General features: G+C 45.9%; 1 protein-coding gene and 1 non-coding gene across 6 annotated transcripts in view; both read right to left on the bottom strand.

The window, feature by feature from the left end:
• The window catches only part of LOC113427962 (peroxidasin homolog), a 108920-nt gene extending 91081 nt beyond the window's left edge, over nucleotides 1-17839 (bottom strand). For all 5 annotated transcript variants that reach the window (XR_015748418.1, XR_015748417.1, XM_087959153.1 and 2 more), the window contains exon 1: nucleotides 17624-17839. Coding sequence is in view for 3 of the 5 variants with exons in the window: in XM_087959153.1 (XP_087815279.1) it covers nucleotides 17624-17787 (164 nt within the window). In the remaining 2 variants the exon portion in view is untranslated. The remainder of the gene's footprint in view (nucleotides 1-17623) is intronic.
• LOC113431105 (U5 spliceosomal RNA) lies at nucleotides 6086-6200 on the bottom strand. The gene has a single exon (XR_003373270.2). It is a non-coding gene; the product is annotated as a U5 spliceosomal RNA (small nuclear RNA).
• Nucleotides 17840-18137: the final 298 nt, after the last annotated feature.

The following is an 18137-nucleotide window of genomic DNA, read 5'->3' as shown; positions in this document are numbered from 1 at the left end:
ATCCATTCCATTCCACTCCACTCCTCTATTCCTCTTATTCTTATTCCATTCCATTCCACTCCACTCCACTCTTATTCTATTCTATTCCATTCCATTCCATTCCATTCCACTCCACTCTTATTCTTATTCCATTCCACTCCACTTTTTCTATTCTATTCTATTCATTATTCTATTCTATTCTATTCATTCTATTCCATTCCATTCCATTCCATTCCATTCCACACACTCCACTCCACTCCACTCCTCTTATTCCATTCCATTCCACTCCACTCCACTCCTCTTATTCTTATTCCATTCCATTCCACTCCACTCCATTCTTTTTCTATTCTATTCTATTCCATTCCACTCCACTCCATTCTTATTCTATTCCATTCCATTCCATTCCATTCCATTCCATTCCATTCCATTCCATTCCATTCCACTCCACTCTTATTCTATTCCATTCCATTCCATTCTTTTCATTCATTCCATTCCATTCCACTCCACTCTTATTCTATTCTATTCCATTCCATTCCATTCCACTCCACTCCCTCTTATTCTTATTCCATTCCACTCCACTTTATTCTATTCTATTCTATTCTATTCACTCTATTCTATTCTATTCATTATCTCATCCACTCCATTCTATTCTATTCTATTCTATTCTATTCCATTCATTCCACTCCACTCTCACTCTTATTCTATTCCATTCCATTCCATTCCATTCCACTCCATTCTTATTCTATTCTATTCCATTCCATTCCATTCCACTCCATTCTTATTCTTATTCCATTCCATTCCACTCCACTCCATTCTCTTTTTCTATTCTATTCTATTCCATTCCATTCCATTCCATTCCATTCCACTCCACTCTTATTCTTATTCTATTCTATTCTATTCTATTCTATTCTATTCCATTCTATTCCATTCCATTCCACTCCACTCCACTCCACTCTTATTCTTATTCCATTCCACTCCACTCTTTTTCTATTCTATTCTATTCTATTCTATTCTATTCTATTCTATTCTATTCTATTCTATTCTATTCTATTCTATTCTATTCTATTCCATTCCACTCCACTCTTATTCTTATTCCATTCCATTCCACTCCACTCCACTCTTATTCTATTCCATTCCATTCCACTCCACTCTTATTCTTATTCCATTCCATTCCACTCCACTCCATTCTCTTTTTCTATTCTATTCCATTCCATTCCATTCCATTCCATTCCATTCCACTCCACTCCACTCTTATTCTATTCTATTCTATTCTATTCTATTCTATTCTATTCTATTCTATTCTATTCTATTCCATTCCATTCCATTCCACTCCACTCCTATTCTATTCTATTTCTATTCTATTCTTTCATTCTATTCTATTCCATTCCACTCCACTCCACTCTTATTTATTCTATTCTATTCTATTCTATTCTATTCTACTCTACTCATTCTATTCTATTCTATTCTATTCTATTCTATTCCATTCCACTCCACTTCTTCATTCTATTCTATTCTATTCTATTCCATTCCATTCCACTCCACTCCACTCCACTCATTCTTATTCTTATTCCATTCCATTGCACTCCTCTTATTCTATTCTATTCCATTCCATTCCATTCCACTCCACTATTCCATTCCATTCCACTCCACTCCTCTTATTCTTATTCCATTCCATTCCACTCCACTCTTTTCTATTCTATTCTATTCTATTCTATTCTATTCTATTCTATTCTATTCTATTCTACTCCATTCTTTTTCTATTCTATTCCATTCCATTCCACTCTCACTCTTTTTCTATTCTATTCCATTCCATTCCACTCCACTCTTTTCTATTCTATTCTATTCCATTCCACTCCACTCCACTCCACTCTTATTCTATTCTATTCCATTCCATTCCATTCCATTCCATTCCACTTTTTCTATTCTATTCCATTCCATTCCATTCCATTCCACTCCACTCCACTCTTTTTCTATTCTATTCTATTCTATTCTATTCTATTCTATTCTATTCTATTCTATTCTATTCTAGCGTCCAGGTTTCTCATCGCTAGCATCGCAGCCAACGGGAAACGAACTGGGCAGGGGAGGCGGGGCGAGGAGTAAGCCTCATTTGCACTGGCTCCAACCGTGATGCATTGTGAGGAGGAAAGGCTGCGAATCTGCCGTGATGGATGCAGCGTTTCGCTTAGTGCGAAAGTCCTGCTTATGGAACTGGCGGGAATGTTCGAAAAAGGATTCTTGTTCACCCAGGGACACGTGTTTGTGGGATGCCTTGCATTTCTGGTGGAGCCAGCAGTGTGCTGCAGCTGCCAAAAAAGCCAACGCGGTCCTAAGGCTGCATCAACAGATGATCACATGAAGGGTTGAGAGGTACCACTTTATAATGCCTTGGGAAGGCCACAGGTAGAATATTTGCCTCCAGTTTTGGTTGCCACAATGTAAAAAGGATGCCGAGACCCTAGAAAGCCTGCTAAAATAAAGCCAGGTCATGACACACCCTGGAAAGTAAATCAGGGAGCCTGTAACTGGGGAGTCTGTCTAGCAAGAACAAAGAATGCTTATTCAGAGGAAATATGCATTTGTAAAGCTTGTCACAATTCCGGGTAGTAAAGAGTTAGGCAACTTGCAGACCTCAGCTAGGAGTTAGGAATAGAGATGGCATGGAGCAAATCGAGACCAACTGAACAAATTGTAGAATTATTATCTCCAGTTTGGATATTAGATGATATTTCCTATTATCCCACCTTCTCCTTTAATAAAGAATAAAGCTTTCTTAATCCTTTGGTCTTGGTTCTTGGCATTTTGGGCGGGAGCCAGGGGCGGGATTCTATCAGTTCTATCTGGCTCTGTAGAACCGGTAGCTTTGAAGAGCTGCAGACATAGAACTGGTTCTATGTCTGCTGTTGTTTTGGCCCACCCGCCAGCCTGGGCTCTTACCTGTCCTTTATTTCCTGCTTTTTCAACCTCAGTTGCTTTGGACGGCACAGCTGAGGTTGAAAAAGCAGGAAAAAAATGCAAACTGATCAAGGAGAGAAGCAACCTGGAATTAAGGAGAAATTTGCTGACAGTGAGAACAATTAACCAGTGGCACTTCTTTGTCTTCGGAAGTTGGGGGTGCTCCGTTGCTGCAGTTTTTCAAGAAAAGATTGGGTATCCATATGTCTGGGAGGGTATGGCCCCTCCTGCCTTGGACAGGGATTGGACTAGAACAGGGGTCCCCCAACCCCCAGGGAACTGGACTTCACAAGCTGCAGGCAAACCTGTGAAGTTCCATTTGTGTAAGCAGCAGCCGTGTGCCTGCAACCACCCCTTCTCCCCCGCCCCCCCGCTGCTGCTGCTCCTGCCAGTCCACAGAGCCGGAAAAGGTTTGAGACCTCTGGAGTGGAAGATCTTCCCCAAGGTCCCTTGCAGCCTTGTGGTCCCCCCAGAATTCCTCAGCCAGCAAAATTAAGCAAAGCAAAAGCTGGCTGAGGAATTCTGGGAGTTGAAGTCCACAAGTCTTTAAGTTGCCAAGGTTGGAGACCCCCTGCTACCGTGTTTCTCCAACAATACGGCCTCCCCCAATAGGAAGTCCCAGCATGCTTTATAGGCATAAAATCAAATTAAGCCCCTCCCCCCAAATTAAGGCCTATATTAAACATGTGAAATGGGGGGAATGGCGGGGAAGGGGCTGGCTGTTAGGAAGTACTTTTGTTGCATACCTGGATATGGTGCTGCCTGTGTTAACCTTGGCATTGGTGGGGCACTTTGTATCGGGAGACCTTCAGCCATTGCTTTCCCTTCTCCCCATGCTGCCGAGCCCGGCGGAGACACTCGGCTTCAGGCGCTCCTGTCGCTGCCTTCCCTTTGCGCCTTCAAAGGCAAAGCCAATTCTTTTAAAAACGACTCCCTACTACTGGTACGACAAAGACTCCCCTGCCCGAGAGGGCAGCCCAACCCCACGTGGGGAGACGAATCTCCTGGGGCCACAGGCCTACCCAGGGAGAAGTGCCCAGCTGCCATCCCTGCCTGGCACTGGGCAGAGTGCGAAAGGCTTCGCCTGGGGCGCCCAGCGCAGCTGACAGGCGGGCCCTCCTGCCCGGCAGCGGAGCTCTTGCCAAGGCAGTGAGCACCTCCCTGCCAGACCCTCCACCCATCCCATCAAAGCTGTGAGGGCTGGGCAGAGCTGGGAAAGCAAGCCGCGGGTGTGCACCTGCCTTCCAACGGAAAGAGCCGGGCCGACCTGAGCTTGGCTTCCTTCCCAAGTCCCTCAAAGCCCAAACCCGAAGGGGCCACTGGGAGAGGCTGCCCGAGGCAATGATAGTGCCCACCCGTCCGTGGACAGGGAGGCGAGGCGACAGCAGCGCTGCTTCCCTGGCCGGTGGGTCTGGTGAAGAGAGCCCAAAGCCACCCGTCCTTTCCACTTCTTGCCCAACCCGTCCCCACGCATCTCCAAACATGCTGGCAGTTCCAAATGCTGCAGCGGCATGGGCATCGGGCAGAGGCGCTCACTCGGCAGGGCTCAGCTCAGAGGACACGGAGCAGGCCGTTGCCTTGCCTTCCTGTCCACGGATGGGTGGGCGCTATAACTGCCTAGGGTGGCCTCTCCCGGTGGCCCCTTCGGGTTCGGGCTGAAGGGACTTGGGAAGGAAGCCAAGCTCGGGTCAGCCCGGCTCTTTTGCTTGGCAGGTGGGCGCGCACCCACGGCTCGCTTTCCCGGCTCTACCCAGCCTGCATGGCTCTGGTGGGATGAGCGGTGGGTCCGTGTGGGAGGCGCTCGCTGCCTTGGCGAGAGCTTTGCCACCGGGCAGGAGGGCTAGCCTGTCAGCTGCGCTGGACGCCCCAGGCAAAACTCTTCGCGCTCTGCCTGGAGCCAGGCAGGGATGGCGGCTGGGCGCTTCTCCCAGGGTGGGCCGATCCTGCGCTGCAGCCCTGGGAGATTCGCCTCCCCACGTGGGGTTGGGCTGCCCTCTCGGGCAGGGGAGTCTTTGTCATACCGGTAGTAGGGCGTCGTTTTTAAAAGAATTGGCTTTGCCTTCGAAGACCAAGGGAAGGTAGCGACAGGAGCATCTGAAGCTGAGTGTCTCCGCTGGCTCCGGTTGCAGGGAGGAGCCCTGGTTGGCTGCGCATGGCTGTGCCAAATGCCGCGGCGTTGCTCTAAACGCCGCGGCAGCACGGGAGAAGGGAAAGCAATGGTGGCGGAAGGTTTCGATATGAAGTGCCCCACCAACGCCAAGGTCAACATCCAAGCCGCCGCTGCCCACCCGCCCGAGGATGCAAGTGGGGGAATTAAGTCACCCCGAAAAGACGGCCTAACCATTTTTTCGGGGGTCAAAAAAAAAAAAAAAGGCCCGGCCCTATTTTGTGAGAAACACGGTATATACCAACCAACAAATATCAATTATTATTCTTTGAACCTATAGGAAAATCAATGGAGAGATCGTTAAGCACGTGTTCCATTGAGAAACCTAACCCTCCCACCCCCTTTGGGATCCAGCCAAATGCAAAGATGCAGGACAATCCCAAGATTATTGTTCCGTAGGTCAACCTTTTGGGCACCCAGGCACGGATTTGTGGACCAGAGGAGGGTGTGGTTTTTGTGTACTGCCTGCATGTTTGTGCAGGCCCATAGATCAGGGGTTGGGGACCCCAAACCATGAGCATAAATGCCAAAAGAACACATTCTTCCTCTGCCATCCAGATTAACAGATCAACAGAGTTGGAAGGGACCTTGTATGACATCTAGTCCAACCCCTCCCCCCAAGCAGGAGGTCCTACGCCACAACTCGCTGTCAGAAAATTTCTCTTTATTTCCAGGTTAAAACTCTCCTTCTTCGGTTTTCATCCATTGTTCCTTCTACAGGCGCTTTGCAAAATAGCTTGACCCCCCGCAGCTCCCCAAATATTGGAAGACTGCTATCCCGTCTCCCCTCTTTACTAGACTAGCCATACGCATGTTTTAACCTCCAGTTGCCTACCCATCCTGGTTAGTCTTCTCTGCACCTTTCGTACAATCTCTAACGTCATCTACGTAACTACGTAAACCACTGTCACGCAGAACAAAGAAAGCAAAAGTTAGCAGTCCACTATTAAGCCATTTTCTCTATTTTTAGAACCAGATAAAGGTAGCCCTACCGAAGCAAGGCCTCAAAAAATTAATCGAAACTCATAAATGTTCCTCTCCACGGAAATCTTTAGTAAAAGGCGAAAGATTTATACGATCTGAAGAGAAACCAGAGTATACACTGTGTAACCAACGACACCCACCCCTAGGGCGGCGACGGACACTGAGGTTAGGGCGTCCCTCGCAACGGCGGCCAAACACGTGTCCGTGGGTTTTAGAAAGAACTTTTTCGAACATTCCCACCGGTTCCATAATCGACACTTGCGCACGAAGGGAAAAAATTGCAAAAAAGTCACGGGGCAGGCACGGGAGGCGGGGAGGGGGCGTGGTTGATCCTCGCAAAGCATCACGGTCGCCATGAATGCAAATGAAGCTGATTATCTCCCCGCCCAGGTCAGTTTGATCGTATTCAAACCGGAGTCACGCCGAGTCACGTGCAGGGTGCAGAGTGACGTTGCGTCAACGCGGTTTCGGGAGGGCGTTGTGCTTGTTTTGTTACTCTTATTCTCACAACCTTGCAAACGTGGGTTTTGGGCTCTTTCCCTCTCTGATGTTAACGATTGCAGCCCTCGTTTGCTTCGGATTAAAGCGCCGTTGCTCATTTCCTGCAAAACTGGGGAAACGGCAGGACCGTCCATAGTGGGGGAAATCTCAGGCGCAAGTGCAGCACTCAGCCCATGCTCAGAGGCCCCCTTGCCGCCTCAATTGTAAGGCCAGGTTCAAACTAAAAGAGCCTCGAAGCCTGAAGGAGACCCGGTTCGGATTAAGTGGATCTGCCTCTCAACGGGAACGGCCGGCGAGGCTTCAGTTGTGCAAAGTTTCCGTGTCTTCACTCCAGCCTTGCCCCGAGCAAGGAAATACGGACGATAAACGAAACGACTCGCTTTCTCCGAAGAGTCTCGGCTTCTCTTTGGAATCGCCCCACTGCCCGTCCCAGCGAGAGAGGCGCGGGCGGGCGCAGACAAGGGAAGCGGTCCAGATTTCACCAAGCCCAATTTGTGCTGGGAACTCGGGAGGGAGGGAGGGAGGGAAGAAGGGGGGACCCGGCGTTTCTCTCCCCTCCGGCCCTGCCGTAAGCCGGATTCCTTTTCCACCGGCGCAGTTTCCACAGGTTCTGCTGATTTGGCTTGTAAATTCGGAGTAAGGCGGCCCAACGAACAGGGAAGTTTTCATAAGATCCTCTCCTGCCTTTACTTGGCCTCTGCTGCCCTGCCCCCTCCCCGTTAGCCCTTGGGTGTTGTCCCCTCCCAAGTGGGAAGGAGGGAGGGAGGAAGGAAGGAAGGAAAGAAAGGAAAGAGGCAGGAAAGAAGAGGAGAGGATGGAAGGAGAAAAGGAAGGAAGAAGAAGGAAGAAGGAAGGGAGAAAGGAAGAGGAAGAAATGGAAGGAAAGGGGGGAGAAAAGGGGAGGGCGGGAGGAAGAAAAGGATAGAAGGAGAAAAGAGGAAGAAATTGAAAGAAGGGTGGAGGGAAAGGAAGAAGGAAGAGGAAAGAAGGAAGGAAGAATGAAAGGAAGGGAAGGGAGGGAGGAGGGAAGGAAGGAATGAGAAAAGATGGAAGGAAGGAAGAAAAGGGAGGGAAGGAGGAAAGAAGAGAGGATGGAAGGAGAAGAGGATGGAAGGAGAAAGAATGGAAGGGAGGGAGAGAAGAAAAAAAAGGAGGGAGAAAAGATAGAAGGAAGGAAAGGGAGGAAGAAAGAAAAGGGAGGGAGGAGGAAAGAAGAGGATGGAAGGAAGGAAGAAGAATGGAGGGAGGGAAGGAAGGAAGGAAGGAAAGAAAGAAAGGAGAAAAGATGGAAGGAGAAAGAAAAGAGGGAGGAACGGGAGGGAGGGGTATTTCCAGGTTCCTGGTGGGACTGAATGCAGGCAGAGTCTCTTTATAAGCTCAGCTGCTCCTCTGGTCTTGTTTTTGTAGAAGTGTTGCTGCCTGTCTGATGCAGACCAAAGCTTGGAGGTGCCCCCAAAGGTTCCTCCTACCTCTTTACTCCCCACCCCCAATTCAGACCCTTTTAGGGCCAGGTGTGTTCAGGGAATCATGGCGGCTGTTAAGTAAGGAATGTGGTTGCTAAATTAATCTGGGCTTCTCCATTGACTGGGCTTGCCAGAAGGTTGCAAAAGGGGATCCCATAGTCTCCCCCAGGGACGTTGCCACCGTCATAGGTACGAGTCAGTTGCTAACCGCCCGGTTTCTCTTCACCTGAACCATAAGGGACGCTGCAGTGGTATTTAAGTGTGCAACCCAATCCTAAGCCACTTTGTTCAGTGCCGCTGTAACTTTGAACGGCCTCTAAATGAAGCGTGGTAAGTCGAGGACCAGCTGTACCATCTCCTAATATTGGCCCCTGCAATTACTCTCACTTTCCTCTGCCCAAAAGCAGTTCAGGATGCTGCCTGCTGAGCCAAGGGTGTGCAAGTGACTTGTGACCGTTCCTCACCCTTCGTGGCCACTGCAAGAACCCGGTGGCCACGGGATCCAAATTCAAGCGGTTCATATTTATGGCGGGGGCCGCCGCCTCCCAGGGTCACATGACGTGATCCCTTTTTGCGACCTCCTGACAAACGAAATCAATGGGGAAGCCGGATTCCATTTTACAGCGGTGTTATTTGCTTAACGTCGCAGCGATTCGTTTAACAACGTGGCAAGGAAAGTCATGAAAACGGGGCAAAATTCACCCAACCGATGTCTCGCTTGGCAACATACATTTTGGGCTCAGTTGCGGTCGTAAGTCGAGGACCTACCTGTGTTTGAAAACCTTTTAACCTGCTCGTTTTCCACACCCTTTCGCCTCTTAGCGTTCCCACCCGTTTTCAGGACTGGCGCAGGACCATTTTTTACAGATGTTCGAGTGACTCACTTGGTGGCCTCCGTGTTAGGTGTCGTTTTGTAATCGGCTTTTGGGATCTTTTTGCATGAGCTGAGTCTGTGATCTACTGTTTCTTCTGCTGCTTTGCACCGTCTGTCCTGAACATCTGGTGGGATGGTTAAGGGAGCTCAAATCTTTTCCTAAAAGGCCTCAGGGATGTTTCTTCCTCGCCTCTCCCTCAGAGATGCTTTTATCTTGATCGGGCTCGGTTTAATGCTCAGATTGCACAGCGGGAAAGAACCTTGAATCCAGTCCTGCCTCCAAGATAAACAAGGGGCCAGATCTTGAAAGAAACCCCAATGCCAGTTCGCAAACGTGGAGTCTGGAACCAGGAAGAGATGAGGTCCAAAGAAGACGCTCCTTGGGGAAATAAAAGTGGATTTAAGAGAAAAGCAGTGGGGGTGGCTCATTTTGCAGAAATCGGCTCTTTCAAATACAGGAAGTTTGTCTCCTGCCTTGAAGGCTACTTACTACCTCTACGGGTAGTCCTTGATTTACGACTACGATTGAGCCCAACGTTTCAGTCGCTAAGCAAGTCAATTAAGCGAGCTTTGCCCCATTTTGCAACCTTTCTGGCTGCAGTTATTAAGTGAATCGCTGCAGTTCTTAAGATAGTAAACAGTCATTAAGTGAATCTGGCTTCAGTCACTGACTTTGCCTGTCAGAAGGTCGTAAAAGTTGATCACACGATCCTGGGAGGCTGCAACCGTCATAAATATGAGTCAGTTGCCAAGCCTCTTGAGTTTTGATCACGGGACCACGGGGATGCCTGCAATGGTCATAAGTGTGAAAAATGGTCATAAATCACTTTTTTCAGTGCTGTCGTAACTTTGGTCACTAAACAAATGGTTGTAAGTTGAGGACAACCTGTACTGAAAAGGCTGTAATAAGAAGATGAATCTATAACCTGAGAATACAGGTAATCCTCGTGTTATGACCATAATGGAGCCTGCCCATTAATGGTCATAAATTGTAAAGGTCCAAACACAAACCTGATTTTATGACCTTTTGCAGTGGTCATTAAGCGGAAACCATGGTTAACTGGCATGGTTTTGGCAAAAAGAGGAAGTATATGCCAGTTTTCACCAAAACCATGGTAAGGGAATCTCAGGTGACAATGGGCAAATGAGCTATAAATAAGGCCTGTTACGGAATTTCCAAAATGTGGTCATGTGATCTAGTCCCGCCTTAGGCAAGAAAGACAGCTGGGTGACTTTGAGCCAATCACCAGGAGACGGTGAGTTCTAGTCCCGCCTTAGGCAAGAAAGACAGCTGGGTGACTTTGAGCCAATCACCAGGAGACTATGAGTTCTAGTCCCGCCTTAGGCAAGAAAGACAGCTGGGTGACTTTGAGCCAATCACCAGGAGACGGTGAGTTCTAGTCCCGCCTTAGGCAAGAAAGACAGCTGGGTGACTTTGAGCCAATCACCAGGAGGCAAGAGTTCTAGTCCCGCCTTAGGCAAGAAAGACAGCTGGGTGACTTTGAGCCAATCACCAGGAGACGGCGAGTTCTAGTCCCGCCTTAGGCAAGAAAGACAGCTGGGTGACTTTGAGCCAATCACCAGGAGACGGCGAGTTCTAGTCCCGCCTTAGGCAAGAAAGACAGCTGGGTGACTTTGAGCCAATCACCAGGAGCGACGAGTTCTAGTCCCGCCTTAGGCAAGAAAGACAGCTGGGTGACTTTGAGCCAATCACCAGGAGACGGTGAGTTCTAGTCCCGCCTTAGGCAAGAAAGACAGCTGGGTGACTTTGAGCCAATCACCAGGAGACGGTGAGTTCTAGTCCCGCCCTAGGCACAAAAGATGGTTGGGTGAGTTTGGCCAGTCACTCTCTAAGCCCAACTCACCTCACAGGGTTATTGTGAGGAAAATAGGGGGAGGAAGGAATACAAAGTATGTTTGCGGCCTTCAGTTATTTATAAAAAAATAATAAAAACAAGATAAGAAAAAGAATAGAAAAAGAAAAGAAAGAAAAGAAAAAAGAAAGAAAAGAGAAAAGGAAGAAGGTAGGAAAATAGGAAAAGAAGAAAAAAAGGAAAGGAAAGGAAAGGAAGGAAAATAGGAAAAAGGGAAGAAAGAAAAAGAATGAAGGAGGGAAGAAAGGAAGGTAAAAAGGAAAGAAAAAAGCAAAGAGGAAAGGAAGATGAGGAAGGAAAGAAGGAAAAGGAAAGGAAAGTAGGGAAGAAAGAAGAAAGGGAAGGAAAGAAGAGAGAAAAGGGAAGAAAGGAGTGAAACATGCTCTGCTTTGAAATCCACATCTTGGAGAGACAATGTTTGAGTCAATTAGTTGACCACACCTGTAGGTTCTGCACCGTTGAGACCCCAACGTGTCTCAAGCCAACCGTAACCCCCTTTCCCACAAAACCCAGGCATAAGCCAGTGTCCCCCCCCCACCCATTGACACTGCAAGTTGCAGTGCTGATATCTCTGGACAGATGCTGGGTTCCTTTCCATGCAGTTGACCTTGGGTTTCAAACCGACCCCGTGGAACAAACGGCCACTGATCTAATGGGGTTTGAAAATTTGCAGAGCACAAATGGCCCACAGCTGTTGCTCGCCTTGGAACCAGTTCAGCCCTTCGCATTTGGGGCCCCTCCAGCTCCAGCCTGCAGCAGAAGAAATGCCAAAATACAGTGTTTTTTTTTGGTCGTTCATCCAGCAGGCTTTTTTTTTTTTTCCCCAGAGTTGAGTTTCCTGTGCATTTGCTCTCTCGAATTTGGGGAGAAGCAGGAGGAGGAGGGGGTGGGGGAATGCATGGCTTATGCTTTAGGGAAAATTAGGATAACCTGAGGTATTTTCTGCTAGGAATGTTAAGACAGCAAGGTGGCCTTTGATTAAAAAAAAAAAAAACCCGGACACATCCCTGTGCCGTGTTACGAGACAAAAACGGTTCAAGGAGCACATGTTTAAAACAGATACAAATACATTTAAACGGGATTTTTGGTTATCGGAATATTAGGGTGGGGTTGTTGAGGCTTTTTTAAATATACAAATGGTGGGCCCGAGGCAGGGTTTCTGAAATTTGACCGCTTTAAGATGGGTGGATTTCAACCCCCAGAATTCCCCAGCCAGCATGGCTAGCTAGGGAATTCTGGAAATCGAAGTCCACCCATCTTAAAAGCGATCGAGTTTCAGAAACACTGAAACCTACTTATTTATCTTTGATGGCTATCAGCGATTGGGGGGGGGGGATTCATTTTCTCTCTCTCTCTCTCTACTTTCATTTTTTTTCCCTTTACATCTCAGTTGCGTAATGGCTAGCTAACTTCCTCTTTTAAGTTCTCCCATAGAGGCAAGCAACAAATCATATATTTTCCATGTCTCTCCCCGGTTCCTCCAAAGACTCAGATTGCAGCCAATTCAGCAAACCTTGAGAAATATTTTAAATCTAGGCAACCTGATATATCTCTGGTGGATATTTTTTCCTAACAAAGATTATTCGTTTTGTCCTGATGTTCTCAAAATGCTCTCTTTAGAAATGCATCCATGTTTCTCATACTTTTAATTATCTTAATTATCTTGATATACAGGCAATCCTCGAAATTACGACCACCAATGAGCCCAAAAATTTCCATTGCTAAGTGAGATGTTAATCAGTTTTGTTCCATTTTGCAACATTCACTGCAGTTCTTAAGTTAGTATATATTTATGACGGTTGCAGCGTGATCCCCTTTTGCGACCTTCTGACAAGCAAAGTCAATGGGGAAGGCAGATTCATTTAACAACCGTGTTACTCACTTAACTGCACTTGATTCACTTAACGGTAGCAAGAAAGGTCATAAAATGGGGCGAAACTCACTTCACAACAGGTCTCACTTAGCAACAGAAATGTTGGGCTCAATTTTGGCGTAAGTCAAGGACTACCTGGATAGAGTCCCTATAAAAGTGCTTCTCCAGCCCAGTCAGGTGGAAAGTGTTAACGATCTTGTGAAAATTATATTCCAACAGGCACAGATAGAGAACATGCAGCCCACCTGTCCAAAGCAGGTGGGAATCCTATTTACTTTTTCTACCAGTTGCACACTTGATGCTGCTTGCTCTTTTTCACTTCCAATCTGGGCAGAAAATTTGCACAAAGCACACATCTAGGAGGAATGCCACAAATCTGCATGTTTCAATCAATCAAAACAGAGCTGGAAAGGACCATGGAGGTCTTCTACTCCAGGGGTCTCCAACCTTGGCAACTTTAAGTCTGGTGGACTTCAACTCCCAGAATTCCCCAGCCAGGTTGGCTTTGCTGACTGGGGAATTCTGGGAGTTGAAGCCCTCCAGGCTTAAAGTTGCCAAGGTTGGATTCCCCTGTTCTAGTCCAACCCCCTGCTCAAGCAGGAAAATACCATTTCAGACAGGTGGCTGTCCAGCCTCTTTTTAAAAACCTCCAGTGATGGAACACCCACAACTTCTGAAGGTAGCTTCTGTTCCACTGGTTGACTGTCCTGAGTGTTAGGAAGTTTCTCCTTGATTCCGGGTTGCTTCTCTCCTTGATTAGTTTCCATCCATTGATTCTTGTCCTGCCTTCTGGTGCTTTGGAGAATAGCTTGACCCCCCTTTTCTTTGTAGCCCCTCAAATACTGGAAGACTGCTATCATGCCTCCCCTCCCCAATTACTTCTTTTCTCTAGACTAGACATACCCAATTCCTGCAACCGTTCTTCATATGTTTTAGCCTCCAGGCCCTTAATGTACGTACAGAAAAAAAGCACAACAAAGAATGTTCTTTCTGCGCCAACTTAGAAAACTCAAACTGCTCAAGGAGCTGGCGATCCAGTCCTACAGAGGAATTATTGAGTCTGTCATCTGCACCTCTATAACTGTCTGGTCTGGTTCTGCAACCCAACAGGACAGACACAGACTCCAGAGAGTAATTAGGACTGCAGAAAAAACAATTGCTACCCACCTGCCTTCCATCGAGGACCTGTATACTGCACGAGTCAAAAAGTGGGCTGTGAAAATATTTACAGACCCCTCACATCCCGGAGATAAACTGTTTCAACTCCTTCCCTCAAAACGGCACTATAGAGCACTGCACACCAGAACAACTAGACACATGGACAGTTTTCCCCCGAACGCCATCACTCTGCTAAACAAATAATTCCCTCAATACTATTCTGTTCTATTCTATTCTATTCCTATTCTATTCCTTATTCTATTCCTATTCTATTCTGTTCTATTCTGTTCTATTCCTTATTCTGTTCTATTCCTTATTCTATTCTATTCTATTCTATTCTATTCTATTCTATTCTATTCTATTCTATTCTATTCTATTCTATTCTATTCTATCCTATTCCTATTCCTATTCCTATTCCTATTCCCTATTCTATTCTATTCTATTCTATTCTATTCTATACCCAATTCCCAATTCACACAAAACCACAGGGTTTGATACTACAGAACGAGGTTCGGAAGTGATGCTAGGTGAGCTGCCCCAACCAACAGTGCAAAAATCACATTTCCACCTCATTTGGGGAACTGCCCCAAAACCCTGTGAACTGTTAGAACGGTTCGAAAAGGAATGCATCCCATGTGCTCTCCCGCGTACTTAAATCTCCCTCCCAGCCGTTTTGCGAAATCTCTACTCCCAGATCACCAATTTTCCAATGCACAAAGATTTCATTCATCCCTCCTGGCTTTTGCAAGATGCCGTCAGCCACAAGGAAGCACATCTGTGCACACTCTTTTAAAACAAGCTGGTTGTGTTTCTAGAACATAAGAGTTGGAAGGGACCTTGGAGGTCTACTAGTCCAACCCCTCGCTCGAGCGGAGAGACCTATACCAGAGGTCTCCAACTACACCAGGGTTTTCCAAACTTGGCAACTTTAAGACTTGTGGATTTCAACTCCCAGAATTCCCCAGCCAGCCATGCCCTGCCATATTCCAATTTGTCTTTGCATGGAAATTTCTTGCCATACATGGTCTTCCTTCTACTGCTCCAAAGTACAATCAACCCCCCCCCCCCAAATATGTCTTAATTTAATGCCAAGATTTCCAATTCTTTTCCTGACATATCACCCAAATTGGCATCCAGTGAAAACTCAAAAATGACCTTCTCCGTATAATCTACATGAAAGCAAATCCCAAGAAAGTGGTATGCGCAATGGGTAAAATGCCTCTGATCCTCACTCTTTGACATTAGGACAATCTTCAAAGGTAGGTGGTTATTATTCTGTGGTGCCAGAGCCGTGGTGTCGCAGTGATTAGAATGCAGTAGTGCAGGTTAACTCACTGCTCACTCTAGGAGTTCGATCCTGACCGGCTCAAGGTGGATTCAACCTTCCGTCCTTCCGAGGTTGGTAAAATGAGGACCCAGATTGTTGGGGGCAATAGGCTGGCTTTATAGACTGCTTAGAGAGGGCTGTAAAGCACTGAAGTGGTATAGAAGTCTAAGTGCTATTGCTATTCTGTTCTGTTCTAGTCTATTCTTTCTATTTCTTATTCTATTTTATTATTCTATTTATTCTATTCTATTTCTTATTCTATTCTATTCTATTCTTCTCTAACTCTGCCAACTGCCAGGAGTTAGATTCTGACTGGCTCAAGCCTTCCATCCTTCTGAGGTGGGTGAAATGAGGACCCAGATTGTTGGGGGCAAGTGGCTGACTTTGTAACCCACATAGGGCTGTAAAAGCACTGTGAAGGGTTATACAAGGTCTAAGTGCTATTGCTATTCCTCTACAGTTAAAAAAATCAGAAAATCAGAGGGTCGCTCATTTTTGCAAGCCTCACTGCTGCATCTGTGACAGGGGCCTGCTGAAAACTAACCTAGGCTGGCTCTCTAAGCTAAACCGGGTTCCAAAAAGTTTGCATGCCATGCCATGCTATGGAGAACAGACAACAAAGATGATAACCCCAAATATACGTCATCTTCAACTTATGATCAAAACAGCCCAAAATTTCCATTGCTAAGCGAGACGGTTGTTAAGTGAGTTTTGGTCTAGTTTACGATCCCTTTTGCCACAGTTGTTAAGTGAATCACTGCAGTTGTTAAATTAGTAACCCGGTTGTTTAAGTGAATCTGGCTTCCCCGTTGACTTTGATTGTCAGAAGGTGGGAAAAGGGGGATTGCATGACCCAGGGATATAGCCATGGTCATAAATATGAGTCAGTTTGCCAATTTTGAATTTTGAATTTTGATCATGTGACTATGGGGATGTTGCAAAAGTCGTAAGTGTGAAAAATGATCATGTCCCTTTTTTCAGTGCTGTAACTTCGAATGGTCATAAGTCAAGGACTACCTGTAAATTGTTAATGATTCTCTTATTTACAGTTACTAGAAAGATTTCAAGTAAAGAAAAATGGTCACGGTTGCATTTGTCAGTACTATGTAACTTCAGTCACTAAATGAGCTGTTGTAAGTCAAGGATTAACTCAAGTTATCAGTTTTCTTATTTACAATTATTAGAACGATTTAAAGTAAAGAAAAAATGGTCAAAGTCACTTTTTTTCAGGACTGTTGTAACTTTGAATGGTCACTGGTTGTAAGTCGAGGACTACCTGCAAAACTATTACAATTGGACTTAAAGAGGATTCCTTTATTGTCCTCCAAGGTTTCCATTTTTCCCCCCTGCAAAGCACCCCAAATGGCGGGCAATGAAAGCGTGAAAATAATACACTTCGTATTATCTGTATCAATCTTCACATCCAAAATCCTTCTGCATGCAGAATGGGTGAAATGCCTCTGTGTTTAAGTATATATATTTATTTGGTTTTATCATAAAGGATAAAAAAAACAAAACGGAAAAACAAACAAAGCGCAAAACAAGCCATCAAAACAAACCATACATTGAGCAATACCATCAGCAGCCCCAACAAAATTGATATATACAAAAGGAAAAAAAGGTGTCCCAAATATCAAATAATTTTAGTATTAAACATATATAATCCACCCCGGGCTGGATGCTGAAAAAAAGAAAAAACAATAAATTCTCCCCATCATTTAGAAATATATTTATATATCTACATTTATATACCTCCCCCCCACACACATCTATCTCTATTTATCTATCATCTATCTATACCTATATATCATCTCTCTCTTTCTCTCTCTCTCTCTCTACTATCTATCTATCATCTATCTATATCATCTCTCTCTCTCATCTATCTGCCTGCCTGCCTGCCTGCCTGCCTGCCTGCCTGCCTATCTATCTATCTATCTATCTATCTATCTATCTATCTATCTATCCCTATCTATCTATCTATCTATCTATCTATCTATCTATCTATCTATCTATCTATCTATATCTATCTATCATCTATCTCTATCTATTATCTATCTATCTATCTATCTATCTATCTATCTATCTATCTATCTATCATCTATCTATCTATCTATCTATCTATCTATCTATCATCTCTCTCCTCCCTTCCTCTCTCTCCCTGTCTGCCTGTCTGCCTAGCTACGTATCTAGCTAGCCATCTAGCTATCTATCTGGGTAAAACACTTCTAAGTTTGGTGTTAGAACAGCCTTGAAAAGTATCTTGCTATTAATCCCCTGCTATTAAAAAGAAGAAGAACCAAATCACTAATTTTTGTAAGCCTATCTCATCCGTCACAAGAAGCCTGTTGAAGACCAGCCAGGTTAGCTCTCTAGGCTAAACTGGCTCGGAAAAGCTTTGCGTGCCATGGTTTGATCTGAGAAGCAAACCCCGGATGATAATAAAACCCCCGAGTAAAACCATTACTTACAGGACGTTCGTCTGCGGCGAGACTTCGGGAACGCTCTCCAGCATCAAATGCATACATCTGACCGTCGTCCTGAAGCACAAACATCGGCTGGGACAGAAACTGCCCAGGAGAGGTGTGGATAGGACAAGCCAAATACTGGAAAAGGCTACAATTGTGCTCAGCATGGTATTTACTGGGAAGGGGACGCTCACTGCGATTTTTGATCTGCAAAAAAAAAAAGAGGCAGGCAGGAATTTCCCAGCTTTAAGAGCGAACAGGGAGGAGGAGGAGGAGGAGATCACACACACACAACACACACACACGTACAGACACACAAACATATGTTTCCTGTTAAGTTTGACAAGCCCCCCTCCCACCCTCCAGGCGTAAGATGCTGGTATAACATCTGAGAATGCAACGGGCAACCCTATTCGGCCTTCGCAGTTGGTGGTTAATTTCGCCCTCGGCTCTCTGCCATGACACCAGCGGGGGGTGGGGGGTGGGGGGGATTCACTGTCTCTTGGTCACTGGGAGA

The sequence above is a fragment of the Notechis scutatus genome, chromosome 3, assembly GCF_049901735.1.
Source record: "Notechis scutatus isolate UNSWTSFEM ecotype Mainland chromosome 3, rNotScu1.2, whole genome shotgun sequence".
Classification (NCBI taxonomy): domain Eukaryota; kingdom Metazoa; phylum Chordata; class Lepidosauria; order Squamata; family Elapidae; genus Notechis; species Notechis scutatus.
The sequence above is the reverse complement of the archived record's forward strand: the minus strand, read 5'-3'. Positions and strand labels throughout refer to the sequence as shown.